The sequence below is a fragment of the Micropterus salmoides genome, unplaced genomic scaffold (assembly GCF_014851395.1).
Source record: "Micropterus salmoides isolate LMB-PRFRI ecotype aquatic unplaced genomic scaffold, ASM1485139v1 Ms_hic_scaffold_1071, whole genome shotgun sequence".
In the NCBI taxonomy this organism is placed as follows: Eukaryota; Metazoa; Chordata; class Actinopteri; order Centrarchiformes; family Centrarchidae; genus Micropterus; species Micropterus salmoides.
In genome coordinates this window covers 14723-42129 of record NW_024040121.1, presented here as the reverse complement: position 1 = coordinate 42129, position 27407 = coordinate 14723, and the positions used below count along the sequence as shown (strand labels likewise).

General features: G+C 41.2%; 2 protein-coding genes across 2 annotated transcripts; both read left to right on the top strand.

The window, feature by feature from the left end:
• Positions 1-3: 3 nt before the first annotated feature.
• On the top strand, positions 4-13041 carry LOC119896805 (serine/arginine repetitive matrix protein 2-like; the record flags this gene model as incomplete). Its single annotated transcript, XM_038710245.1, has 11 exons — positions 4-116; positions 1347-1430; positions 1516-1581; positions 1668-1700; positions 1940-1991; positions 3101-4000; positions 4198-5426; positions 8001-8642; positions 8794-8868; positions 10820-10927; positions 12535-13041. Coding segments are annotated over 11 exons (3357 nt in total), but the record flags the coding sequence as incomplete, so codon positions are not given.
• Positions 13042-15704: 2663 nt separating this feature from the next.
• On the top strand, positions 15705-26713 carry LOC119896807 (ras-related protein Rab-35-like). The gene is made up of 7 exons (XM_038710247.1): positions 15705-15887; positions 17454-18314; positions 20297-20347; positions 22356-22479; positions 22571-22695; positions 23786-23910; positions 24999-26713. The coding sequence occupies exons 2-7, from the start codon at positions 18260-18262 to the stop codon at positions 25146-25148; spliced, it is 630 nt and encodes a 209-aa protein (XP_038566175.1). The 5' UTR covers positions 15705-15887; positions 17454-18259; the 3' UTR covers positions 25149-26713.
• The last annotated feature ends 694 nt before the right edge of the window (positions 26714-27407 follow it).

Genomic DNA, 27407 nt, shown 5'->3' with positions numbered 1-27407 from the left:
ATCGCCAGCGACTATGTGGACGGATCATCCTTCCACGCCGACCGCAAGGAAAGAGAGAAGGAGAAGAGAGAACAAGAACGCCTGGAGAAGGAGAAGCTGCAGCAGCAGAAATATACGTGAGTAGGACAAAACACACCCATAGTGCTGGTGTGGGTATCAAACTGATCGTTTTCATTTCAGCATAGCAAAGTCTCAGAGCTGGACAATGTAGTTAAAATTATTCTAGTATATTCCAGCAGTAGTAAAAGAAAAAAAAAAAGGTTTAAAAAACATTTAGTATACAGTGAAAGAGAGCTGTGCGTGCAGCAAGTACTGTACAGCCGGAGGTGCAGGGAACTGAAAGATAAAAAAATATACGATTTAACCATGTTTTTTTCCCAACATGATGAGCTGCGTGTTTTGCTCAGTGCTTAGAGACTCATGAAAAGATAGAACGATCCAAAAGATTAATTAAAAATAGCTTTGTGTACTAATGAGTGATCAGTGTTGGGGATGTGTCAGAGTACTTGCATTATTTTTTGTTGTAACATGTTATGTGTTAGTCTCAAGTAATCTGTTGTTAGTTACATTTTTAAATAAGCTATCCGTCACTGTTTGCAGTAGTTCCCTGTTCCTTTGTTGCCACAAAAAAAGGACACCCCCTTCAGATTTGCTCCGTCTCTTTCCTGCTTCTTGGAGAACAGCTGCTGCTAGTGAAGTTATCCAATCCTACGGTTGTGTCAGCGCTCATCTGTATTTCAGCTAGCGAGAAGGCAGCGAGGACTGCCTTTACGTTGTGGAAGTCAGTAACTAAGCATTGACCTAGTTGAGTGGTTACTGGTTGAAACAGGAGATACTGTCTGTTATATAAGTATTGTGTTATTTTTATAGAGGCAGCTGTGTTAATATGCCTCTGCAGTTCGCTGTCAGGTCGTCAGCAGCCAAAAAGCTACACAGGTGCCCTCGGGTACTATTTACTTTCATGAATTGCAAAAAACTACATGTTGTATTAACTTGTTGGGGTACACAAAAATAATGTTTTTTTTCCTCAAGGTGTTTTGCATTAAAATGCAGCTGTGAGCAGAGCCTGTTAGGAAAGAGTCATCCACTTGTAGACCAGACAGATTTGGGAAAACCAGCCTCAAGCTCTGAAGAAGGCACAGTGTTAAATGTCAGCTGATGGAGTAAAGCTCGAGCTGCATGTTTGTGCTCCTGCTTTTTGAGACTCTTTAATACTTGTTGTGTTCTTTGTCAATCGCAAACCCCAGTCCTGCTCTGGAAAATTGTCTTAAACAACAGTGTAATGTACAATCATCACCCCCCCAGCATTATTTCTGTCCCTGACTCAAGGTCTGTTGCTCTCTCAGGTTGGTGGAAGATTCAGATAATTCAGAATCTCCTCCCAAGAAGCGCAGCCGGAAGAAGAAAAAGAAAAACAAGAACAGAGACAGGTGAGAAAATAAAACTCGATAAGAGCAGAAAAGCTCCTGACGGTGAAGAAAGTGTCTGACTGTTATTTGTTCCTTCTGTCAGCAGCTCAGAGAGTTGCTCCCCGTCTCCCCGACGAGAGAAGAAGAAATCCAAAAAGAAGAAAAAGAAACGGTATCCCATCACGGGGTTCTTGTCTTACGTTTCATTTAATCATTTCACTTATTCACTGATTATTGACTGGAAAATGTGTTTTTCAGTGAGTCATCAGAAGACGAGGAAGAAGACGACAGGTAGGTGTTTCTCTCAATCTGTCCTCAAGAACAATCAGCAGAGCATTGTTGCACAGTTCAAACTGTAAATAGAAAAGTTTAATGGAAAGACACTGAGTTTTTCTTGAATAAAATATATATTGTAAATCTGCTTTTACTACATTCCTAACAAACCAGTGATCATTTGTAGTATTTGAGGAGTTCTGAATGAATGGGATTATGCGCAGCTTCATGTGTACATTTCTGTCACCCACTCGCAGTTCCTCAGATGAGAAGCAGAAGGTCTCAGAGAATAAAGAAAGAAGAGTGAAAGTTTGAGTCCTCCAAAAGCAAAAGCAGCACGGCACAGGAGTGTCTCCTCCAGCTCTGCTCACAGGTATGACGGTGATGATGAAAATATTTATTTCATTGAGAATCTGCATTCTGTTTATCCTTTAAACGGAGACTATTGTTACTGCTGGAGCAGATTGTGGCCCTTGTATTCCATCCTTTTAAGGCAGCCAGATGGGCCACAGTGTGTTTCACCTCTGCTTCGTGGAGAAAACACAGCTCGTCTGTTTTTAACAGAAGGCGTGTCGAAAAGCACAAAGTAGGCAGGAAATAAGACACAGCATGGAGAATCCTGTCAATATTTTGATCCTATATTAGTAATATACACAAGTAAAACAGACCAAAAAATTTAACTATGTAATCTACTTACCCACGGTAGAAACACAAAAACAAACATCATCATGAAACAAATCTCTCCGCTGGGGTATGAAGCCATGCAGAGGACGGAGGCAGACGCGCTTCCCTGTAGAATCGAGGTTAGCACAATTGAACAACAATCTCCAGCACTAGCTCAGCCAGCTCTTTAACTGGCAAAGAAGTTCATAATCTTTCATTAATAACGTTCATCAAATGTATTTCTATACTTCAGAACATGTAGACCAACTTCTGTCATTTAGCCCCCACTCTGTGAAAGCAGTCTGTCCAGTTGGGACGGCTATAAACACTTTTTGGATGGCACTTTGTACACACTAGTTTTGGGCAAGTCAAAAATCAATTTTCCAGAGAGAAGCGTCTCAGTAATGTGCATTTATTTTTTCCTATGATGTCATCAGCCAGTCTCCGGCTCCAGTGAGATCACGTCAGCAGGACCAAACCGCGAGAAAAGCTGATGAAGGTAGAAAAGGGAGATCGCCAGACAGGAGGAGACGAGGCTATGAGGAGCACAGCCCACATCATCAGGGAGGCGAAGGGGTGAGGATGTTGCACTAAACACTTTCAGAAACTTTCATTAGGATATGTTTTCTTTTGCTTATAGGATCCTAAACTAATCTTTAACTGTTATATTTGATCCTGTATCTGTATTTTACTCTATTGTGAACTTAAAATTGTGTGTAAAATAACACCAGCAAATCTTTTTTCTGTCATTTTAGAAGAGGCCCAATCTTGAGAGAGAAAAAGAGCGACTGAGTGAGGTGGAGAAGACCTCCGCCAAGAGGAGACATGACTCTTCATCCCCTTCTCCACCACCACAGACAGGAAAAATCATGGAGAGGGAGAAAGGGACGAGGTCCAGAAGCAAACAGAAGGAGAGTGTGGAAGGGAGGCGCTCAAGAAGCAGAGAGGTGGAGAAAAGGAGGCGTTCAAGGAGCATAGAAAACGAGAGGGAGAAAGGGAGGCGTTCACGAAGCAAAGAAAAGGAGAGAGAGAGGGTAAAGCGATCCAGAAGCAGAGAGATGGATAAAGGAAGGCGATCGAGGAGCAGAGAAATGGGAAAAGGGAGGCGTTCAAGGAGCAGAGAAAACGAGAGGCAGAGAGGGAGGCGCTCCAGAAGCAGAGAGATGGAGAAAGGGAGGCGTTCAAGGAGCAGAGACGTGGAGAGAGGGAGGCGTTCAAGGAGCAGAGACGTGGAGAGAGGGAGGCGCTCCAGAAGCAGAGAGATGGAGAAAGGGAGGCGGTCAAGGAGCAGAGAAAATGAGAGGCAGAGAGGGAGGCGTTCGAGGAGCAGAGAGATGGAGAAAGGGAGGCGTTCCAGGAGCAGAGAAGTGGTTAAAGGGAGGCGTTCGAGGAGCAGAGAAGTGGTTAAAGGGAGGCGTTCGAGGAGCAGAGACGTGGTTAAAGGGAGGCGTTCGAGGAGCAGAGACGTGGTTAAAGGGAGGCGTTCGAGGAGCAGAGACGTGGAGAAAGGGAGGCGTTCCAGGAGCAGAGACGTGGAGAAAGGGAGGCGTTCCAGGAGCAGAGACGTGGAGAAAGGGAGGCGTTCCAGGAGCAGAGACGTGGAGAAAGGGAGGCGTTCAAGGAGCATAGAAAAGAGGGAGAGAGGAAAGGAGAGTGTTCCTCAGAGGACCCGACATGACTCGTCCTCGTCCTCCTCCTCCTCCTCCTCCTCGTCCTCTTCATCTCCTTCTCCTCCACCTAAACAGGAGACTAGGATTGAAAAGAGCAGAGACACTGAGCGGGAGAAAGATAGGAATAATCAGGACAAAAAGATAAGACATGACTCCTCATCTCCCTCTCCTCCCCTGAGAAGGAGAGGAGTGGAGAGAGGGAGCGCAGGACCGAGAGAGATCTGCTGTCGAGGCCACCAAATGAAAGGGACAACAGGAAAGACACCGGAAGGAGACAGGAGAGAGAGACATCTCCTTCCCAACAGAAAAATGACAGAAGAAGAGATCCCCCGTCACCGGCCTCCCGATCACCCGTCACCAACGGGCGCCAAAGGGAGGAGGAGAGGAGGAGAGACCAGGACAGGGAGAGCACCAAAGAGAGGGAGAGGCATCTGAACAAGCAGAGCGAACAAGACAGAGAGCGAGGTCAGGAAGGCGGCAGAAAGAGAGACGAGGGTGCGGAGAAAGGCAGAAGAGCGGAGATAAACAAGAGCCAGGAGAAGACGAGAAGCCCTCCGAGGAAGGAGAAACCGGCCGAGAAGAGAAGAGAGAGCAGCAGCAGCAGTGGTAGCAGCAGCAGCAGTAGCAGCAGCAGCAGCGGTAGTGACAGTGACAGCTCCTCGTCCTCCTCGTCATCTTCATCTTCCTCTTCGTCCTCATCCTCTGAAGATGAGGGCAAGCCGAAGGAGGCGGGGTCAGCAGGGAAAGAAAAAGGTGCACCGTCCGTTATTGGGGCTGCCGTTCAGAGGTATATAGCCAACGGTAAAAAGGAAAGCCCGGCCTCTGCTCCAGAGAGCGACGGACCTCGACGAGTCCAGAAGGAGAGAGAAGCCGGAGGAGACAAACATGAGAGGGAGAGACCGCCTCACAGAGCTCCCGCAGAGAGTTACCCGTCCCGGACAAAAGGTCAGGAGCGATACAGCCCCACACAGATGGACAGCCCCAGTCCGCCTCCTTCCCCGTCCAACAGAGCGGACGGCAGCAGAAGCAGCAACAGGAACGCCTCCCCCCCTCCGGTCAAAGCAGAGAGAACCAGGGTGGAGGTGAAAGTCGGGGAAAGGGACAGAGGGAGGGAGAGGGAGGCACCCAGGAGGCCGGTGAGGTCTAGCCCTCCAGCCAGGAGGTCGCGCTCTCCGCCCCAGAAAACCTCCATCTCCTCCCCGGCCCGTAGAACTCCACCGAGGCAGTATCAGGAACCGCTGCCGCGATCCAGGAGAGCTTCTCCTCCTCCGGCCTGGTCAGACCGGGAGAGAGAGAGGCAGCGGGACAGAGAGAAGGAGAGGAACAGGGAGAGGGAGAAGGACAGAGAACGCGAGCGGATCGCCAGGAGAAGCAGGTCCAGAAGCCCGAGGAGGCGAAGCCCCCCCGGCAGGTAACAGGAGAACGTACACATGCTGGTCTCTGCTGTCTTAACACCTGTCCCCCTTAAAGACGGCCATGTCTGAGTCAGGGCTGCGAAGATTAATAGAATCACTTATTAGCTGTTAACTATGAAATTAATTAAAAACTGTTTTGATAATTGGGGATTAACTGGGTTATTGACAAAATGAGACATTTGAGAGCGTCCTCTCCGGCTTTGGGAAACACTGATCGACAGGGTTTTTTTTGCAGTTTGCTGACATTTTAGAGTAAACTAGTCTATAAAATAGACTGAATATAGTTTCAGCCATAGTCCGAGTTAGAGTAAATGGGGCGAATTTTATGAAACGATGGTTTGGCCTTCACAACTGTAACCTGTTGGGGGCCCTTAATGCCACATGGAAGTGGTAAAAAAAAATTTAAACCTTCAGTAAATATCACTTACATTTACTGACCTTTTAATATTGCAAGAAGCTACAAAAGGGAAAAAAAAGTAAAACCTATATTTCAATGTTTCTTTAAACGACAGTTGTTTTTTTTCTGTTTAAACGAGTTTAGCATTTTGCACCTTAGACGAAAAACTTTTTTACGTCAATACATAAACGTATTTATTTATGAATGCTGGATGTATTTAGGTAGACAGACAACTTATAAGATAAAAAAAATGTTTCTTGTGTTTTTAAATATACAGGTGCTGGTCATATAATTAGAATATCATCAAAAAGTTGATTTATTTCAGTAATTCCATTCAGAAAGTGAAACTTGTATAATGTATATGATTAATTCCACACAGACTGATATATTTCAAGTGTTCATTCCTTTTAATTTTGATGATTATAACTGACAACTAATAAAAACCCCAAAATCAGTATCTCAGAAAATTAGAATATTGTGAAAAGGTTCAATATTGAAGACACCTGGTGCCACACTCTAATCAGCTAATTAACCCAAAACACCTGCAAAGGCCTTTAAATGGTCTCTCAGTCTAGTTCTGTAGGCTACATAATCATGGGGAAGACTGCTGACTTGACAGCTGTCCAAAAGACGACCATTGACACCTTGCACAAGGAGGGTCATTGCTAAAGAGGCTGGCTGTTCACAGAGCTCTGTGTCCAAGCACATTAATAGAGAGGCGAAGGGAAGGAAAAGATGTGGTAGAAAAGTGTACAAGCAATAGGGATAACTGCACCCTGGAGAGGATTGTGAAACAAAACCCCTTCAAAAATGTGGGGGAGATTCACAAAGAGTGGACTGCAGCTGGAGTCAGTGCTTCAAGAACCACCACGCACAGACGTATGCAAGACATGGTTTTCAGCTGTCGCCTTCCTTGTGTCAAGCCACTCTTGAACACGACACAGCGTCAAAAGCGTCTTGTCTGGGCTAAAGACAAAAAGGACTGGACTGCTGCTGAGTGGTCCAAAGTTATGTTCTCTGATGAAAGTAAATTTTGCATTTCCTTTGGAAATCAAGGTCCCAGAGTCTGGAGGAAGAGAGGAGAGGCACAGAATCCACGTTGCTTGAAGTCCAGTGTAAAGTTTCCACAGTCAGTGATGGTTTGGGTGTCATGTCATCTGCTGGTGTTGGTCCACTGTGTTTTCTGAGGTCAAAGGTCAACGTAGCCGTCTACCAGGAAGTTATAGAGCACTTCATGCTTCCAGCTGCTGACCAACTTTATGGAGATGCAGATTTCATTTTCCAACAGGACTTGGCACCTGCACACTGTGCCAAAGCTACCAGTACCTGGTTTAAGGACCATGGTATCCCTGTTCTTAATTGGCCAGAAAACTCAAAAGTGGGGCGGCTGTGGCTCATTGCATTTCGCAAGTGTCCTTGGGCAAGATACTGAACACCGAATTGCCCCTGGCGGCTGTTCCGCGTGTGTATGAATGTGCGTGAATGTTAGTTTCTGTTTGAGCACTTAGGCTCAGTGAGTGAGTGAATGGTGAATGGGCGCTATACAAGTACAGAGCATTTTTATAAACTCGCCTGACCTTAACCCTATAGAAAATCTATGGGGTATTGTGAAGAAGAAGATGCGATACGCCAGACCCAACAATGCAGAAGAGCTGAAGGCCACTATCAGAGCAACCTGGGCTCTTATAACACTTGAGCAGTGCCACAGACTGATGGACTCCATGCCACGCCGCATTGCTGCAGTAATTCAGAAAGAAGGAGCCCCAACTAAGTATTGAGTGCTGTACATGCTCATACTTTTCATTTGGCCAACATTTCTAAAAATCCTTTTTTTGTATTGGTCTTAAGTAATATTCAGATTTGCGGAGATACTGAATTTGGGATTTTCAATATATCAGTCTGTGTGTAATGAAGGATTATAATATCCAAGTTTCACTTTTTTAATGGAATTACTGAAATAAATCAACTTTTTGATGATGATCTAATTATATGACCAGCACCTGTATATGCGAAGATAAAAATAAAGTTATGAGGAGCATCGATTTTATTTTTTTTAGAAACAAAGATTGTAGATCATTGATTAAGTCCTAGATGTTAACAACATTATCATTTACTGATTCCATAAGGGCAAATTTTAATGGCTGAACTGAAAAGTATATTTTCCTCCTCCCAGGTCCCGCCGCTCTCCTCCACAGCGAAGGAGGAGCAGCCGCTCCCTCTCCAGAGAAAGAGCGAGAGAAAGGGAACAAGAGAGGATTCGGCAGAGGGAGGTAGAACAAGAGAGACAAAGGGAGAAAGAGCGCCTGCACCAAAAAGATGTTCCCCAACCCCGCAGGTCCTCGTCATCCTCATCCTCCTCCAGCTCCTCCTCTTCCTCCTCGTCCTCACCTTCACCTCCCCCAGAGAGGAAAGACACAAAAGCACTTCCAGAGAGAGACAGAAGAACCGAGCGAGAGGACGAGAAGAGAGAAGACCGAGAGCAGAAAAGTCGTTCCTCTTCTTCTCAGGGCCCTTCCAGACCCGCATCTCACGTTCCAACCTCAGGTAGAGGAGGCTCCCAGGCGGACCCCAGGCGCCATGACGTGGCCCCCAGAAGGTCTCCGGCTGGTGGCCAACCAGAAACCAAACATGTGTCACCAGCGGCACCCCCTCAACCGTCACACCAAACGGTGAACGGGAAGGAGGCAAATGCAAACAAGAAAGCCAACAGGAGTAGCAGCTCCAGCTCCTCTTCCTCATCGTCGTCGTCCTCTTCGTCCTCCTCTTCGTCCTCCTCTTCAGACAGTTCTGACTCTGAAGTTGAGCAAGGAAAAGGGTAAGCAGGAGACGGGGGAGAGTTGAGCTGTGTGAGATACATGAACACAAAGAACATTTTACTTTCTAATGATGAAATAATAAAACTTGTTCATCGTTAACTACTTAATATTTATTAATAATTTCCCTTTTTACTGTTTTCTTTTTCATAGGAAGACGGACAAAGCTCAGAGCTCTCCTTCCTCGTCTTCATCATCTGAGAATGAAAAGGAAATTAAGAAAAAGAGGTGAAAAGAACAGATAACTTGATCACTCACAAGGCGAAGCATTACTGATCAATTTCTGGTTTGTAAAGCTTGATTTATACTCCTGCGTAGGGTCTACGTGCGTAGCTACACCGAGGCTATGCTGTCGATTTGACACAGAAGTATAAATTGCACTTTCGTAACGCTGTCCGCACACTGGAGGATAATTGGGCAGATTCTGGGTCCGATTCACCTTCCTGACAATCGGGGTCGCTCCCTAGACGAGGCTGGTCTGGACAGATTATCGACCCTAATGATCCTCTAGTGTGGGTTACAGACAAAATCTCAAATTGTAAATCAGGGAGCCACTGATCAGAAACGCGCAACAGCCAACCTAGACTAGATCATCTGATGTGCGTTCTTAAGATCAAAATATAAAAAATCTGTTAATTCTGTCGCTATATCGGTGGTATCCCACGTCAACCGCACAAACCCACTCTTTTCCGCATTAAAGAAACATTTAACTCATGAAAACATTTTTCATATTGTTGCAGAATTGTGCAAAATTGAAAAAAATAGTTTCAAGTTTCACATGAGCATAAAGTTTTACAAAATATACGGCCCACGTGCCAGAACCGTCTGTGTGGGACGGCGTTGTGGAGGTGGGATGTACTGGGCGAGTCTGATGGCATATGGCACTAATGAGCCTCCTCAGCGCTTTGAGGCTCGGGGCTGGATCAGTCTGTAGCTGAAAGTGCTCCTGAGCTTCCTCAGCTCAGCATGGAGAGGATGAGTGATGTTATATCTGGCCCTTAAGACTGTTTGCTCATATAAAACCATGTGACCACAAAGTGGAAGTTAAATCTTTTATTTACATTGATCACATTTAAAACAAATTGATTGCTGAACTAGACCAAGGCGCAACAGTTGTATTGATGATACCAGCCCACACACAACCAGTGACAGTTATTTGTACAAAAGTTATGTTATTTGGATTTCCTCTTATTGAAAACAATTAACCACCTAACGATTTCATACTTGTTTTGATCTCAAGTCTTTAAAAACTAAATGTAAGATTCTTATGGATGTTTATGGGTTTATGTTAATAAATTATCAGCCGATTCATTATTATCAGATTTTTATTAGTCTGCCTGCTCTTGTGTTTTTGCTTTCTGACTCACTTAACATCCAGCTCAGTGTGACTGGATGGAAGAGCAGAGTTTTAAAAGGCACAAGGAATAATCTTTTTTTACTTTTTGAATTGGAGCACTTCTAGTAGGGCTGGGCAATAATACTAATGATGATTATCGCAATATATATAATATAGTTTTCCTCAATAACAATATAATAAATGTTCAATAAATATTTGGTTGAATTAATTTGTGTCATGGCCAAATTAGCACTCAATTTTTCTATTAAAATATTTATTTTGTTGAGGAAGAGGGACTGAAAAAAGATTTACTAATCATATTTGTTGAAAAAGATTTGATCATAATAGTTTTGAATGTTCTACCTCAGATTTGTGAAGTGATCCACTGTTTGGCATCAAGTGTTTATCACGTTCCGACCATAAAGAAAAGTTTAACCACAGAATTAACCATCTGGTTTCTTCAGTTTTCACTCAGGAGCAAAAATCAGCCTTTAAACTTGAAAGAAAAAATGATGTGACATATATCGTGATAATTATCGAATGAAATGTTTTTATCGCGATAACATTTTTGGCCCGATCGCCCAGCCCTAACTTTTGGTATATTTGTAGTCGTATTGATCGGCCATGAGTCAGCAGTTCTAATATCAGCAGCGTTTCACCATCATGCTGCTTTTTCCTACCTCATTGTTCAACATGTATTGAATTATAATGAAATCTTTTCTTTTTAACAATATAAATTTCTTTCGTACCAACTTGTTGTTTTGAGATTTTTGTGAAACTACACCGCACCAAAGCAGAGCTCTGCAGCAGTGTGCTGGTGTCTGATTGTGTTTTTCCTCACAGCCCTGCCAAGTCCGGGAGGGTGCCTGCTGATTCGCTGAGAGATTCTCGCTCACTCAGCTATTCTCCTCCAAGGTACATGAGAGCACCGTCGCCCTCGGCCCCTCGCAGGTCTGTAGCCACTGCGTGACATTTAAACAGGAAAGAGAGTGACAGCGCTTTAACTAGAAACCCATAGGACCCTTAACACGCATCTCCGCTGAATTTTACTGGTGAATTTATAGAAATGCCTGTATTTATTGGCGTTATCTTACTGTGGCAGCTTTTCGTCCTGGCATGTACCCAGATGTCTAGTCAGCGAACACTGCACTTTCTCCGGGGGTTTCCAGCTTTACTTATGGATGTCAAACTTTGTCATTAATAGATGACATAAAAATGTTGACAAATGTTTCAATACAAGAAGAAAGAAAGAAAATATGTAGAAAAAAAAGCCAGGCCTCTCATGTTTCTGCATCGTCCTAATTTCTAGCTATTCAATTAGACACTTGAGGGCATATAAACATACTGACTCCTGGGTAAAGTGTCTCGAACTGCTGCTCTTTTAATACACCTACAACACATTTCTCCATTTAAATGTATGTTAATCTCTTTATCCTACCTTGCACAGAACATGCGCTTGTTAAAATGTGCGATACAATTAAAGTAGCCCTAATTTATAAAAGCTCAGGGTGCACCAGCATCACTTGCTCACTGATGAACAGGACATTTAGTACTGAACTAACGATTATTTTTAATATCAAATAATCTGTTTATTATTTACTCTATTAATAGTTTAGTTTCTATAACTATAAACCGCGTCTCATCTGACAATAAATGTACGTTGTTCTCATAGACTGTATAAAAGAAATGGACGTAGTCATCGTGACGTCACCCGTTGGTTTGTGGACCACCGTGTTGAAGCCTCGAGTTTGGCCGATAGGGCGCCGCCATGTTGAGTTTTTGCAACCAGCGGCACCGGACTTGACCATATACGGACGAGGAGCTAACGGCCGTGTGCGGAGCTAGCTAGTTTGCTTAGCTAGGTGCATCTGTAAATGACCTTAACTGTCATTTTAACAGGGCTGATAACTTTGTCTAGCGAACAACCGGCTTAAAACTAAATGTACTCACCAGAGAAAGTGAACAGCCGACTCCTAATAAGCTTTTTTGACGGCGCTCGTTAAACTTAGTGTCGTGGGTACGATTCACTCTAGCCTGATTGACAGGTCATAATTTACTAAATGAACATCATGTTGTGTTGAAGAAGACTTGAAACTAGCGACTGAGACCGTAAACTCATCAGGAACGTGCTAAGAAGTAGCCTAATTTTACTATTATTTATAATTGAACCGGACTTCTTTTTGCAACCAGAAGAGTCGCCCCCTGCTGGCCGTTCAATAGAATGCAGGTATTATGGACTTTGTTGTTGACTTTGCATCTCAGACCGGAAGCTTCCTGCTTGGTTGTACCTTGTAAAATGTCCGCAAAATTGTGGAAAATGACTATCAGTTTTTCCCAAAGCCCAAGATGACGTCCTCAAATGTCTCGTTTTGTCCAAAGATATTCAGTTAACTGTCACAGAGGAGGAAAGAAACCAGAAAATATTCACATTTAAGAAGCTGAAATCAGTTAATTATCAAAATGGTTGGCGATTCATTTAATAGTTGACAACTAATTGATTAATTGTTGCAGCCCTATTATAAATGATGATTTTGTTTAACCTTCTGCCTCCCTGGTAGGAGCGGCAGCAGGCAGTCACCGGTCCGCTCGTCATGCGGCAGACGCAGGAAATGAGCTGAAAACCGGAGACTCTTCACTTCTTTTTTTTGTGTCGTTTCTCTGGTCGCCTCTGGCTGGTTTGAAATGGACTACAACACGGGCTCCACCGCCAGCGGTCAGTAGATATCCTGTGAACGTCAGGGGACTCCATTTTGGTTCAGAGCGACCACACAGTTATCAACAAAAGTGTTTGTTTTTTAAGCAACTACGACGACCAGAGGCTGGCTTGTACATTTCTTTTTATGAGCTGAATAAGAAGCATACACAGTTAAGTAAAACGTAACTCTAACAATGTTCCTCTGTACTTGTAATGTTTGTTGCGTTCTACCTGTAGATACGAGCTGTCTGTATTTTGGTTATCATGTAATAGATAATCCGATTTCCATTTAATGTGAGCAGAAACTGAAACGTGGGTAATTTCTTTGGTGAAAATGGTTAATGATAATAAAAGGCAATTGTACATTTTATTTGTGTGGAATTTGTCCATCTGGTTACTGTGTGACATAAAACCTTAAAGGATTGGTGATGTTTTATCTTGACAACATATAACTGGGTCACGTGTTCCTTCATCACCATGAACACGCGCACTGCAGTTTATTCTGACTCAGTCCCACAGACACCGTCCTGCTGCCCCAAACACTCACTAGAGCTCCACATGTGGATTCATCCGCCGCTGAAAGTAGTCCCCAACAAAAACACGATTTTCCTCCATTTGTTAAAAACTACTTGCCAGCTGGGAAACTTTTTAGTTGTGAGGTGTTTTTTTGAAGTTGTCTCTTCAGTGGGAACCTACAACGGAGTCTTAGGGCCATGTTAAGGGGGGAAAAAATTGAGGATTAAGATTTATTTTTATTTTGCAATTCTAGAATAAAGTGGAAACGAGTCATTTTGACTTTATTCTCGACATCTGGACTTTGTTCTTTACACTTAATTTGTAACATTTAGAACTTTATTCTCAACATTTTTTACTTTATTTTGATATTTCTACTTTGTTTCCAGTTTTGTTTTTTACTTTTATTCTGGTCTTTTTCTTTATTCTCGACACTCGACTTTATTCTCATCATTTTTTTACTTTATTCTTAATCTTTTGACTTTATTCTTGAACATTTGTTGGGCTTTATTGTCAACATTTTGACTATTCTAGACATGTTTTACTCATATTTTTGGTCTTCATGGGGGTTACAATAACAGAAATGTAGAATATCTAAAGGTATATTGGATTTTAATGTCAGTGTAAATAATGTATAGCTTAAATTATTTATTGAAACTGGCAGATACACAATGCTGTCAGTTAAATGTGAAAATCAGGTTTAAAAATCAGGTTGCTGCTCAACTGAGCCTCATGTATTATATTGTCTCCATCAGTACAGCAGAGAGAAGATTACAAAGCTTTGTAATTTGCTGAGTTCATTCCTCTAATCTTGTGCATGATTTAAGGAAGCAGAGTAACTAAAATGCACGTTATCTATCTAATAACATAATAAAAATATTATTAGATATATAACGTGCATTTTAGATTATTACAGTTTTCTTTGGGGTTTGTTCCAACACATCAGTTTACTCACTTTGAAACTGTGATAGTAATGTGTTTCTTTCTTGTCTAAGCATTTTTGTTTGAGGGGGTGGAAACGGGCCGTGGACAAAAAGATTACTCAACGTTAAGTGTGACCGGACGCCAGCTTTGGCTGCTGTTGTAATGCTGAAACTGGGATGGCGACATCAGTGTTAGGTGTGTCTTTACTGGTAGTTTAATTTCACACAAATCTTGGACAAAGGCAAAGCAGTTTTTTCATTACTATAGTATAATTTTTGTTTGTGAACTGAATCAGTTTTATTGGAAAGGAACTAGACTCGATTAGAAATGCTGTGGATCTTGTTCTTGTCTTGAGTTGATGTTTGCAACAACTTCATCAGCCCTTCATGACTTGTCCCCATCTAGAAATGCTGATACGCTACCACTAGAGTTCTCAAGAAATGATTCACTGACTTTTGCATATCACTGCACAAACTGCCACTTTGCACATATTCCTTATTATTTTTATATTTTTATGTATCTAGCTATATAAATACAAATCCTCTCCCCCTTTAATATGTTTGCACAACACAAATTCGGAGTAATGCACATTGTTTTATCTTTTACACTCGGTTATATTATTCTTTTATATTTTGCACATCTGTTTATTTAATATTTATATATATTTTTACACTTACTGATGTCAACTGTTTGTTTATGTCTGGCACCTAATCACCAGAGCAAATTCCTCATCTTTGTAAAATACTACATGGCAATAGGGCTGGTTGATATGGCCAAAAATCCTATCAGGATAAACAATTTCATATAATTCAATATTGATAATTATCACAATAAATGTCAAATCATTATTTCTTTCCAGTTGAAAGGCTGATTTTTGCTTCTGAGTGAAAGTTGAAGAAACCAGATGGTTAATTGTGGTTTTTAAACTTTTCTTTATGGTCAAAACAAACACTTGATGGAAAACAGTGGATCACTTAACAAATTTGAGGCAGAACATTCAAACCTTTTAAGATAAAAATCAGTAATAAATGAGTAATATTAAGTAAAAACTTTTTTCAGTCCCCGTTCCTCAAATTAAATATTAATTTGTTTGTGATTCAAACTAATTAAATGAACATTTGTTATATTGTTTTTGAGGAAAACTATGTCAAGAGAACAATCATTAGTGTTTTAATGCCCAGCCCTAATGTCAAGTATGAAATATGCATGAGCAAAGAAAGTAAAATCTTTATTTTTTTTAATCAAAACAACAAAATAAGTAAAAAAAATGTATTCGTGATTCAAATGAACTAAATCAAACTTTGTATATGGTTATTGAGGAAATTTTTATCATAATTATTATTGTTTTATTGTCAAGCCCTAACTTGTCAATAAAGCTCTTTCTGATTCACAACATTTGTCGACACTATAAAAAATAATTTCTGATTAGATGTAAACCATGTTGCCTTTTGTTTGGCGTTATCCTTACTGTTTGCGTAACCTTACATGAACCAAATAAGGTTTCTAAAAACGAAACAACCTAGTGGTGCAACCCTGCACAGCGTTTATACGGTGTAGGTTTTTCCCACATGACGCGAAGGCAGCATCAGATGATGAGAGTGGGTCATCAGCTGCAGACAGTCAGGTGTGGTCGGCGGGGAGACGTTCCGACCGGAGCGGTGATCTAGCGGACTCCACCGGGACGGGGACACACACACAACAAAGAAAAAACCCAACAACTTCCACCGCGGATCTGTAAACATGATCCACAGACAGAACAACAACAACAACATGGGCAAAGTAGGTGTTTTATAAATGTCTGCTTCAAAGTTTGTTTAAGGAGTGAGAAGTTTTCTGACGTCTTGGTGTGGAGGCAGGCAGGCAGGCCGGGGTCCAGGCCCGTCATTCCAGACTGGATACAAAAATCTGGAAGTTTAACAGTTGTCTCGCTTCCTAGCAGCGGTACGCGTATTATCACACATGAATTCACATTTTAACCATTTGTTATGTTCGCTTTGCTACTTCGGTTGAAGTAGACAGCGTTTCACTTACAAAACATTTTACTTATTTCGCTGTTTTCACACCACCACCAACGCGTGTTATTATAGAAGCGAAACCTTACGTTGCAGTTGAAATAAACTGCAGTTCTGCGGCCAGACGATCCCGCAAGTGTGTGCCGAATTGAAGAACGCCCTTTTATGTCGTTGTCCACATGTCCAAAATAACAATTTAAAGACGAAGCGTACAGTTATTACAGTTAATATCCGAAAAGTAAGAGATTTTCGGTGGAGGTTTGGCGCAACGTCCCCGTAAACCTAGAACGTGTCGGACAAGGTGAGTTGTTCGTCAGTGTCAAACGCAAACCTCGTTGCGTGAACTGCTCATCTATAACCAGACTAATAAAGGTTAGCCTCATTGCAGCTGCTCCTTTTGTAGACATCAATTTAATGTCGATCTCCCGTTGAACCCGTGGTGCTGGTAAACCAGTAGCGACGGATTAATGCCGTCTTGCGTTCGTAGGAATGTGACGCCAAACTACGTTCAAAATGTTGGCAAAACAAATGTGCTTCTCTGTCGCCAAGTGTTCCTACCCGATATTAAATGAATTAAGAACTTTTTCCTCAAACGGTCGCTATTGCACTTTAATTCGTCTGCTATAGATATACAAATATGCACTAAATTAAACTTGTAGTGAATGATTTGTTGAACCTCTCACACACACAGCAGACGAAATCTGTCTGTCAAATGTGATATTTTATTATAAATTTAGTTTGGGGGACTTAAACTAAGCCGAATTTAACAACGCCCGATACAAGACTCAACAAGATCTTGAATTGTCTTGTACATGGTGTTTACCTTTGCTGATGTGCAAATAATCATTAACTTTCAGGTTTTCCAAAACGGCGATGGTTGTGCCTGCCTTTGCACGCAGAAGATAAGTGTTAGGAGCTGGATTAGCTCGCATTAGTAAAGTCCCAATCATTACTTTCAAAGGCAGCGGCAGCCTTTCCTGTTTTCATGGAAAACGGTCCCAGTGTTAGCCAGCCAGACTCCACTGGTTTACTTCCCCATTTAGCTTCGTGCCAGTCGGGGAAAGGCTGTGACTTCCAGCTGCTGCTGTTGATGCCCAGCTAACCCAGCTAAGGTTTAGGACTTGGAAGGGGGAGGATAAAGCAGGATGGTGAAGATATATATATAGTGAGTCAGCTGTTGTTTGAGTAGCAGGGAGGGAGGTAAGGAGTGACACACTGTGCTCACACAGCAATCAAGAAATTATCTGACAGTCACAGTGGTGTAAGCTGCATGATTTGAAGTGATTTCTGTCTAACCTCTTTTTTTTGTTGTTGTTTCTCTGTCTTTGTTCAGCACCTTTTAAACCTGAGCTGAAGAAGCAAGAAGCGAGAGCCCTCCTCGTGTAATGAAACAGGGAACGGTTTACTTTTCATCCAACCACCAGACTGAACAACTGAAGTGAAATTTAAGGGATCACAATTTAAAGGAAACTCAGCGGCTGAAGCTCCTACTGAAGCGCAGCAACAAAAAAAAAGAGGAACGTCTCAGTTTCTTGCTTCTTCTTTTTTCTTTTTAAAAAAAGGGATAGAGTTGATGAGTGAGCGGTGGAGTAACCCTGGGAAATAACTGAATTCACGATCAAGTCGTCAAAAACCGCAAAAAGCCGAATCCCTCTCATCACAGAGCCTTTAGACGTGTGACGTTCAGTGTCTCAATGTGAAGACATTGCATTCGATGTTGGACTGCATCCAAAAGGAGAAAGGAGGGAGTGTCCACATTGCTGCACTGACAGAGCAGTGACTTTACAAAAAAAATCAATAAGTGAATGTTGGAAGTCCCCTTCAGGAGCGTCACTGGGTGGATCTGGAAATAAAGGTGAAGACATATGGGAATCATTTCCCCGCTGGCTGCTGTGGTTTCACTTTGAAACTTAAGAGAAAAACCTGTGAGCATTTGAACTGAAACTTAAAAAAGTGCAGAAATTCACCTGGAAATGTCCTCTTACTGTCACGGGAGTGCCTGTGATCTTTGGACAAACTCTTCTTCTGCTGCTGCTGCTGCTCTGAGCTCGTAGCATTGAGAGGTGGAGGAAAACACAAACACTGGGGGAGATAAGGAATATCACCTGTACTTTGGGAATTCAGTAAGACGCCGTCCAAATGGCGGGGAAAGACTACAATCATCTCTTTAAGCTGCTCATCATTGGAGACTCCAGTTAGTACATTTTTGATTCATTTAAGATTCATGTGAAGTCAAAGCATTGTTGTTTTATGGAGTCTCAGGAAGTGACAGATGGTGTTAAAAGGCAACCTGCTGGTGAAAACATAGCTTAAGTCAGTGGTAGTCAGTTGGGAAAGCTCATATATGCATCCCCCCCTCCAACATGTACATTTATTAATCGGCTTGTAACACTGGGAAAGTAGTTTTAAAAAAAAAAAAAAAACATTATTAAGGGCATGATGGTCTCACGCGTCTGGAAGTTGAACAAGACACAAAACAACTGCAGAGGCGATCGAACTACAAAAAAAAGGCCATTTGAGGGAGTCTGAAGTCGTCTCCAACGCGTAGTGGTGCAAGAAAATTAGGTCTGCTGTGGCGAACATGCGTTTTATTTTATGCAGATTAAATATTACCTACAAGAAACTGGTTGCATTGAATGAGTTATACAAAATGAGTTTGAACATAAACAGAAACGATACAACAGATATTTTACACAACTTACCACGCACACATCCACTGTTTACTGTGAAAATACTCTATTTAACTTTTACTTTCACTTAATACTCCTCCTTGGTTTCACATAAACCCCCCCCCCCACCACCATCTGTAGTCCCTGCGCAGGAAGACACAAACAATACAGGACAAAACTATCAATTAAAAGCAGTACAGTTGACACAATTCACAACAGTACATCACATATTAAACAACACCCTATGATTATATTAAATGTTCTCCATGCCAGATACAAACAAAATGAACACAGAGAGACACATTATATATTTTAGAGATGTATAATCTCAATATTAAAACAAAGACAAGTCACACATACTCCATTATTACTGCAGAGTACAATCTAATATACATGTTCTCTCAGCCAGTAACATGTTGTAGATAAAAGGAGCCTCAGCTGTATTTTTAGACCTGCTGCCGAAGTCCTCAGCAAATTATTTCTGTACAGTGATTTGATTTCAGTTTAGCTTAACCGTCCAGCCCACCATATTGTAAACACTGTGTGTTGTAAGAACCAGCGTACAGTGTGGAAACACCTCTGAAGAGACGGCTTCAGGAAGCTTTGTTCTTTATTTTCCCAACAAGTTTACAGTTTTCTTACATTTGGAAGTGGCTCCAGTACAGAACTGGTTCTCATTACTCAACCCTGATCACAGCCTTGTTTTACTCTTCACTTGTTTGTTTGTGTTCAAGGTGAATTCCTTGTGCTTTCATCATCAGGCTTTACGTGGAACAGTTTTGCCATGTTTCCTTGAAGAATATTTGAAATAATTCCACTTCTGTTTGACTGAGTTGGCAGGACCAGTTTTCTGCCTGTAGTAGGGTGGTAGTGCTGTAACTAACGGTTATTGTAGATTATTTTCTCGAGTAATCGATTAGTTGTTTGGTCCAGAAAAGGGCGAAAAATGTTGATCAGTGTTTCCCAAAGCCCAAGATGACGTTCTCGAATGTCTTGTTTTGTCCACAAACCCCAAGATATTCATTTTGCTGCCACAGAGGAGGAAAGACACCAGGAAATAGTCACATTTAAGAAGCTGGAATCATCGATTTACTGCAGTTTTATACTTTTTATTTTCCTCTTCGGTTACACAGATATGTAAAATGTTGTGATAGTTGAGAGAGGTACTGTTATTTCCCAGCATGCTGCTCCTTCATTTTGTTAATCAAGTCTGTTTCAGAACAAGTTGCCACTGGTTCTCTCAGGGAAATCTTTATTTAGGGAATAATAGTCTCTTGTTAGTCACACAGTTCATTTATTTCCAGTGTGAGTTCAACCTCTGCCCTCGTTTCTTGCTTTGTTTCGCTTTTGTCACCCTGCCCCTCCATAGATATATGACACGGCTGGAAGGCGGCGGTCGTGCTCTCGTCTTACCTACACATAACTGTCTCGTCTCTTCCCGATTGGTCACATTTATTTCCTCAAAGCGAGTTACTAATCTCGTCCCTCTGATCTGTTTCTTTCTCAGATGTGGGGAAAAGCAGCCTCCTGCTCCGCTTTGCAGACAACTCCTTCTCTGGTGAGTTACCGCACTTTTGCTGCAAGTCAAACGCTTCAATACTTGAGGCTCGTCTTTATCAAGGCGTCCCCGGGTAGAAACCAGTCCTCAGTGACGCACATTAGGCTCCACTTTTAGGCAGAGAGGTAAAAACATTTTATCAAGTCAAGTCATCTCCTTCAGGGTTAAGCTGAGCTGTCCCAACATGTCAGGAGCTACAGAGGGAGGCAAACGTTTGGGGGACATAGTGGAAGGTGGAAGCTTTTGGTTTGAATAACCAGGGTATAAACAAAGTCTTCAGTTTCCTATTCTAAAAACAAGGCCCTACATTTAGTTTACAAAGGGTCTTAAAGTTTTTCTTGTCCTTTCATAGGATTAAATAAATGTTGTTACGTCATAAATAAACATTTTTGTGTGTGTGACTTTACAATTTACTAGTTTTTGGTGTGACGTGGATGTTGGACGGCGGTACACTAACGTTACTGTTTACGTCGGTGTTTGGCTGTTACAAAAACAAATCAAAATGCTTTGAGAAAGGTGTATTTGCACAATGAGAAAACACGCAATGCAATGTAAATATAGAAGAAACAAATGTGCATCGTCCAAAACAAGTAACTTAAGCTTAAAAACCATCTGCTGATTACTGCATTATAATCTGTTTGAATTGACAATTCTGCCATAAATTGCTGCAGAAAATGTCCAGATGTCCCCCAGATCCCCAATTTATATATTTCAGCATTGAATATTTCATCAAAATAGTGTTAAAATATCTTCTTCTCTTGTTCTGGTGAACCAAATATTGTGTATCGTCACACCCCTAATCTGAACCCCTACGTCTCCACACTGTTATCACAGTACAAACACACCCCAAAAAGACAGAGTGTACTAAATGTGAACGTGAGTATTATAATAAAATGTTTTATTAAATTCATGTAACTTTGGAAATAATTATTTTCTCTGGATTAAAATTCATACAGATTTTCCATTATACGTTAGTGAAATTGGCATTAAATTTCCTCCTGGGTGGTATTAAAAAAGTCTGGGGGATTAAATAACTGAGACGTAATCGCTTCATCTAGAAAACTTTGCACACTTCGTGCTACTTCAACATAAAAGCCCTGCATACCACTCAGGTGCTCTCAGTTATCGTGGCTCATTGCTTTAGTTGAAGGTGAGTGGACACGCTACACTGGGAAGTAGTAGTAGTAATAATAATATCTATTGATAATTGTCAAAATAAATGTCAAATCATTATTTCTTTCAAGTTTAAAGGGTGATTTTTAAACCTTTCTTTATGGTCAGAACAAACACTTGATGCCAAACAGTGGATCATTTCACAAATCTGAGGCAGAACATTCAAATCTATTATGATAAAATCGTTTATCAATAAATATGCACAAGTAAAATTAAGCAAAATCTCTCAACAAAATAAATATTGAATTGAATAATTATTCAAAATGAATTAAATCAAACATTTTTAATATGGAGATACTTACACAGTCCAGGTAATTTAAATACAAAATCAACTTATTATAAATCTTTGTTTATCCTGAAGTGAATGTTTTGAACGTGAAGGTTAGTTAGGAACATTTTACCTTGGTATTGCCTTTGCTAAGATCTGCGGTTTGATTTTAAGCACATCCCACAGTGTCTTTGAACGTCTGTGTCTTTAGTGGAAGTCAAAGTGACTGTATGTGTGTTTGCCATGTGAAAATGTAGGTTCAAAATGTAAACCGTTAAAGTTGACAACAGACAGTCTGGGTATAACTTTTAATGGTCTCTTGTTTTGTCATCCAAAACAAATAAAACGGGTGGTTGTTTACCGTCTGTGAGATCATCTGATCGAAATGACAAACATGAAAACCAAGTTGTACCAAAAACAACAAAAAATTCCCAAGATGGCATCCGTCTGTCAGGATTTTGATCTGATGTAGATGTAGAAACTTGTATCTGCTGTCGTTGTCGCGAGCCACGGGTCGACGCCTGCACACAGATAATTCTGATGTTTGATGGTTCGCCGGTCCTGCAGGCAGCTACATCACCACCATCGGCGTCGACTTTAAGATCCGAACAGTAGACATCGATGGAGAGCGGGTTAAGCTGCAGATCTGGGACACGGCGGGGCAGGAGAGATTCAGAACCATCACATCAACGTAATAATCGCCACACAGATATGTTCTCGACCTTTCACTCTGGCTGGTGGTGCGCCGCTCACCTTATCCCGTTTCATCCTCCTTTCTCCAGGTACTACAGAAACACCCACGGTGTCATCATTGTTTACGACGTGACAAACCCAGAGTCGTTTGTGAATGTTAAGAGGTGGTTAAATGAAATCTCCCAGAACTGCGACAGCGTCTGCAAGATCCTGGGTGAGTCAAGTGAAAACCGAAGCCGCTTTTTCAAAACTCTTCATATAAAACTCCATCTTCAGCACAGTTTCATGTAATACAGTTCATTTCTGTTTAGCTTTCTTATGATTGTATTGTATATCCACTGTGTATTGTAGCAGAAGGAATTTATTTTTCCAAACCCTGCGGTAACATGACAATTAAATTACCTTGAATCCTCGAACACTTCAAAATAAGCTCGTCTCACTCAGAAAGCACCATGTCACTTGTAAGAACACACTAACAACAGGGAGCGTGACATAAACTTATGAACTTTTATCTTGGAATATTTATCTTTTTATTGTAGAATAGAATTCACTTTATTGACTGTACTAAATATATGTAACAAGAATGAGTCTTAATGCAGCAATTTGCTTCATTATGCTTAATTTGTTGGATATATTTGCATGTAGTAACTGTGAAAAATAAATAGTTTCAAATTCCTGAAATTCCAGGTCTGCAATAATAAGAATTAAAAACAACATCAGCAACATGTATAGTAGTGTTGTAGTACTTAAGACCCCTTTTTGATGGTCTTGGTGTCGTCTCGGACTCGGTCTTGTCCCGGTCATTGAGAAATAGGGATTTTATTTCAAGACCATAACTTTGGGAATATCAATAAATAGCTTTTGCATCGTCTGACCAACTAAACGTGATGTTAGAAGAAGCATGATTTCATCTTGTGGTGGAGTTTTGTTAAAGTTAGCGGTTGTACAGTCTCACTGTTCTGCTAACGGGGAACAGGGACTTTTTAAGATCCAGGAACCAAAACTAAAACAAGGTTTGTGTAGTTGAAATATAAATAAAGTTCCTGGAAATGTTTCTGCTGAGGGAAAATAGGGGCTTCTTGTGTGATTCAACCTGTTTATTTACATGGAAGAAATCTTAGTGCTCATGTATAAAACTGTAGTGTAAACACTTTTTGGAGTGGAGGTCTGTAGCACCAAAGCGTTAAAGTAAATACTTACTAGGAGGGTAAATTCATTGTTGGTTTTAGTCTTTTCTTGAAATTGTACCGGTCCTGAAACAGTAGATAAAGAAAAATATGTTTTTTCCCCGCTCACTCTCTCAGTGGGAAACAAAAATGACGACCCTGCCAGGAAACAGGTGGATACTCAGGACGCTGTGCGTTTTGGGGAGTCGATGGGGGTTCGGGTGTTCGAGACCAGTGCCAAAGAGAACATAAACGTAGAAGAGGTAACTTTAAATCAATGTTTTCATCGTTTGCTGGTAATGTTACTGACTTCTGCTAATGTTGTCATATTCAGATGCCTTGTTTTGTGTGACCAACAATTCAAACCTCCAAACTTTTCACTTTACTTTTTATTGAAAACTTTTTTAAAAATGGCAAATACTCCATAATATGTCACAACTAGTGAATTGGTGGCATTTTAACTTTAAAAAATGACTCAAGCGTAGGGCCGTGCGATGTGACTAAAATCTAGGTCATTTCAACTTCCGATAACGATACACATCAAGATAGAGAACTTTTTTTTTTTTTACTTTTCTCTGCATCTTAAAGGTGGGGTAAGCGATTCTGGATAAATCCAATAACATATCAAATACAATGCAACGAAACAGCAAGTAATATAACTTGTTAGCTCGGTTGTGGGTTAGCAAACTGTCGCTACTAACAAGCCAAGATGAGGGCGGACGAGAAGGTCCCAGAGCAGCACAGCATCTCCAGACTGCGATACTCACAGCAGACGTTTCTCTTCGGTACGACCTCCGATTTTACTTGTACACTGCAAAAACTGAGCTCTCAAAAACAAGGGGAAAAGCATCAAAATGAGGGAAATATTACTTAAAATAAGCAAAATTATCTGCCAACAGAAACAAGTGAAATTCTCTAACATAAAAGCCGCCTGGTAAGACAAAAAACAAGCATATTTTGCCTTCAATTAAGATAATTAATCTTACTAAGATTTTAGTTTTTGCAGTGTAAGGTCCTCCTGTTCAGTATCAACTTACACATTTGTTGTTTGTTTATTCTAAATGCAGATTTCTTCCCTGCAACACCGGCATGTGTGGAAGAACAGACTGCAGTGAAGTTAGTTTTAAGTTGGACGTTTTAAGTTTAAGTAAAGCGCAAAGCGTCGTCCCCTCCTAAAGTGTTTGAATTCGCGACACAACGGAATAAACAATAAAGCATAATTTTAAACGATAGATGTCGTCACATCGCACGGCCCTGCTCAAGCGAGTCATCAATTATTCACAAGAGTCGCAGATTATTGTTCTGACTAATGACTCTGAAGTCTCATCGTTGTTTGCTCTACTCTGCGCAGATGTTCATGGCCTTCACACTCATGGTGCTCCGGGCCAAGAAGCAGAGCCAGAACCGAGCCGAGAGGGAACGAGAGCGGGAGAAGGACACCGTCAACATCAACGCCCACAGGGACCGAGACCGCAGGAAGAGAGGGAAGAAATGCTGTTGAGAAGAGACGGACGGACGGACAAAACCACTTATCGCTCATCGCTTGCACAAACAAAAAGCATTGAAACAAGATTGGGAAAACCGTGCCTTAGGAGATGCAGATAAGAATGTTTGAAACTCTTTACTATGCCAAGTTACGACACAACAGGCTTCAGGTCCGTCTGCGTAACTGGGCCGGTTGTGAATGGAACTGAGGCAGAGGGATTTACAGTCTGCGAGCACTGACGGCGTGTAGCAGCCGGGAGGATACACGAGTTAAAGGATCATTCTGGTGATTTGGATTTTCTTTTGTCCATTTACTATAAATCACATTCAAAGCGTGGTGTGATTCTTCAGACGGACATTGTTTGTCGTCCTTCCAAGACATCTCTGTAGCTAGAGGATGAACCCCAATATCTTCAGTGACCCTTGACCTTTTTATTAGTGCCAACATGAGGAAAATACAACAAATCTATCAGGCAAGTTGTTGTGAAATTAAAGCACATTCACATACACTTCACGACCGTCCAGCCCAAATATCTACTCTAAGGGTCCATAAAGAACTTTGTTTTCTATTATCTATTAATCTAATACTTTCAGGATTAAACATTTATTAATCTGTAATTGTCTGTAAAACATAAGAAAAAAACTTGTCACAGTTTCCAAGAAGCCAAGTCGATGCCGTCACGTCTTGTTTGTTTGATCAACAGTCCAAAACCCAAAGACATGTTTGGATCAAAACATTTCAGTTTCCACAAGTTCCTCTCCAGCCTGACATGAAATGTGTGGATATTTATGCGTGTCCTGATAGTTTTGGCGACCTCCAACCTTTCTTAAAATCATAAAATTTATTGGGCCGATGCCATAAATTTAGAGCGTCTCTTAATCTTTCAGGACAAACTTCACATTTTTTGCACAACTTTCAGCTGTCTTCTTGGAAATGTGCTTTTCGTCCCATCCAGCCAGTTCCCGCTGAAGACGTTGACATGTGGCTCGAGACAATCCATCGCACCGTTCTGCTAAAAGTGAAAAGCCTGCGCTTCATTTCCACAAACAAGAAACATATCTGGAAAAAGTCAGAGCAGACATGATGCAACATAACTTAGTTACCTTTTTAAAATCTCTGCAAGTTGATTTTACTGATAGAAATAGAAATAACTGTAAGGGTTAATACAATCTGCTTTAAAGTGGGGCGGTGTGATATAAAGTGTATGTGATTGTGATGAATGAGCTAAAACATACTGAAACACTGAGATGATCCTTTAACTGTCCACTAGTAAACCACTGTTCTGTGCCGATGTTGTAGTTGTTCCGTTGGTTTTCTTAATACAGTAAAAGTATTTTACCACTGAAAGGGAACCGTTTGTTACTAAGTTGTAATCTCGACACACTAACAGGTGTGATGAGTGACGTCTGTATGCCTTATTTCAGTTCAAATGAGGCAAGTAATCCAAGACTACAGTAAGTGTGTAACCTCGACGCAGTAAAAGCCCAAACGTCTTTAGTAGGTTGTTTTTTTTTTTATGTAAATCTCTGTTGCCTAGCAAAATGTGTCCAAATCCAAATAAAGCAATAAATCCAGAGTGATTGTTTGCAACATATTTCCTCCAACAGGCCTGAGCTTCAGGTGGAATAACGTCAAAGTCGGAGGTTTACTTACGAAGAGGATCGACCTGATACCAAAATAAGAGCACTAAGAGCTGAAGCTGCTTTGCTAAAGTAATAACTTGATTTCTCCTCTGTCAGCTGTCTTAAACTTAAGTGAGCTTAAGCTTGTTTCTTTACTGCTGCACAATCAAATCAGAGTTTTATGGTACTGCTGAAGTGCTGAAATATAACTTACCGTAAAACTCCAGTTAATAGCCCGGGCTTTTATTTGCTTAAATCGGTGAGCTCACCCTGTGGTCCATTTTGACAAAGGTTTAAACATTTAAGCAGTAAAACTAAGCCTAGCTCAAACAGACCCGGTGGGCTTTAACTTAAAGGTTTTATACATCCAAAGAACTTATATAAAACCCAGACCAGGCTTCTAATTGAGACGGGTTTATTTGTCTAAATGTGCAGCCACACCAGTGTAAGGGACAGGCGTCTAACTGGTACTAGACTTTTACTTAAAGTTTTACTGTAATACACATATATTGTATTTAAATATACGGAACCCTGAATGTGTTGCAATGCCCACTAGAGTCCCCAAATTCCACATTGAGTTCGGCATCGACACACATACACACACTATCAGGAGGCTCTTCATATTGCAAGAATCCAAATGTTGCAGGAAGAA

Coding starts and splice junctions, on each gene's coding strand:
- LOC119896807 (XM_038710247.1), top strand. CDS start 18,260: ATGGCGGGGAAAGACTACAATCATCTCTTTAAGCTGCTCATCATTGGA. Junction 18,315..20,296: donor GCTCATCATTGGAGACTCCA/GTTAGTACATTT, acceptor TTTCTTTCTCAG/ATGTGGGGAAAAGCAGCCTC. Junction 22,480..22,570: donor TTCAGAACCATCACATCAAC/GTAATAATCGCC, acceptor TCCTTTCTCCAG/GTACTACAGAAACACCCACG.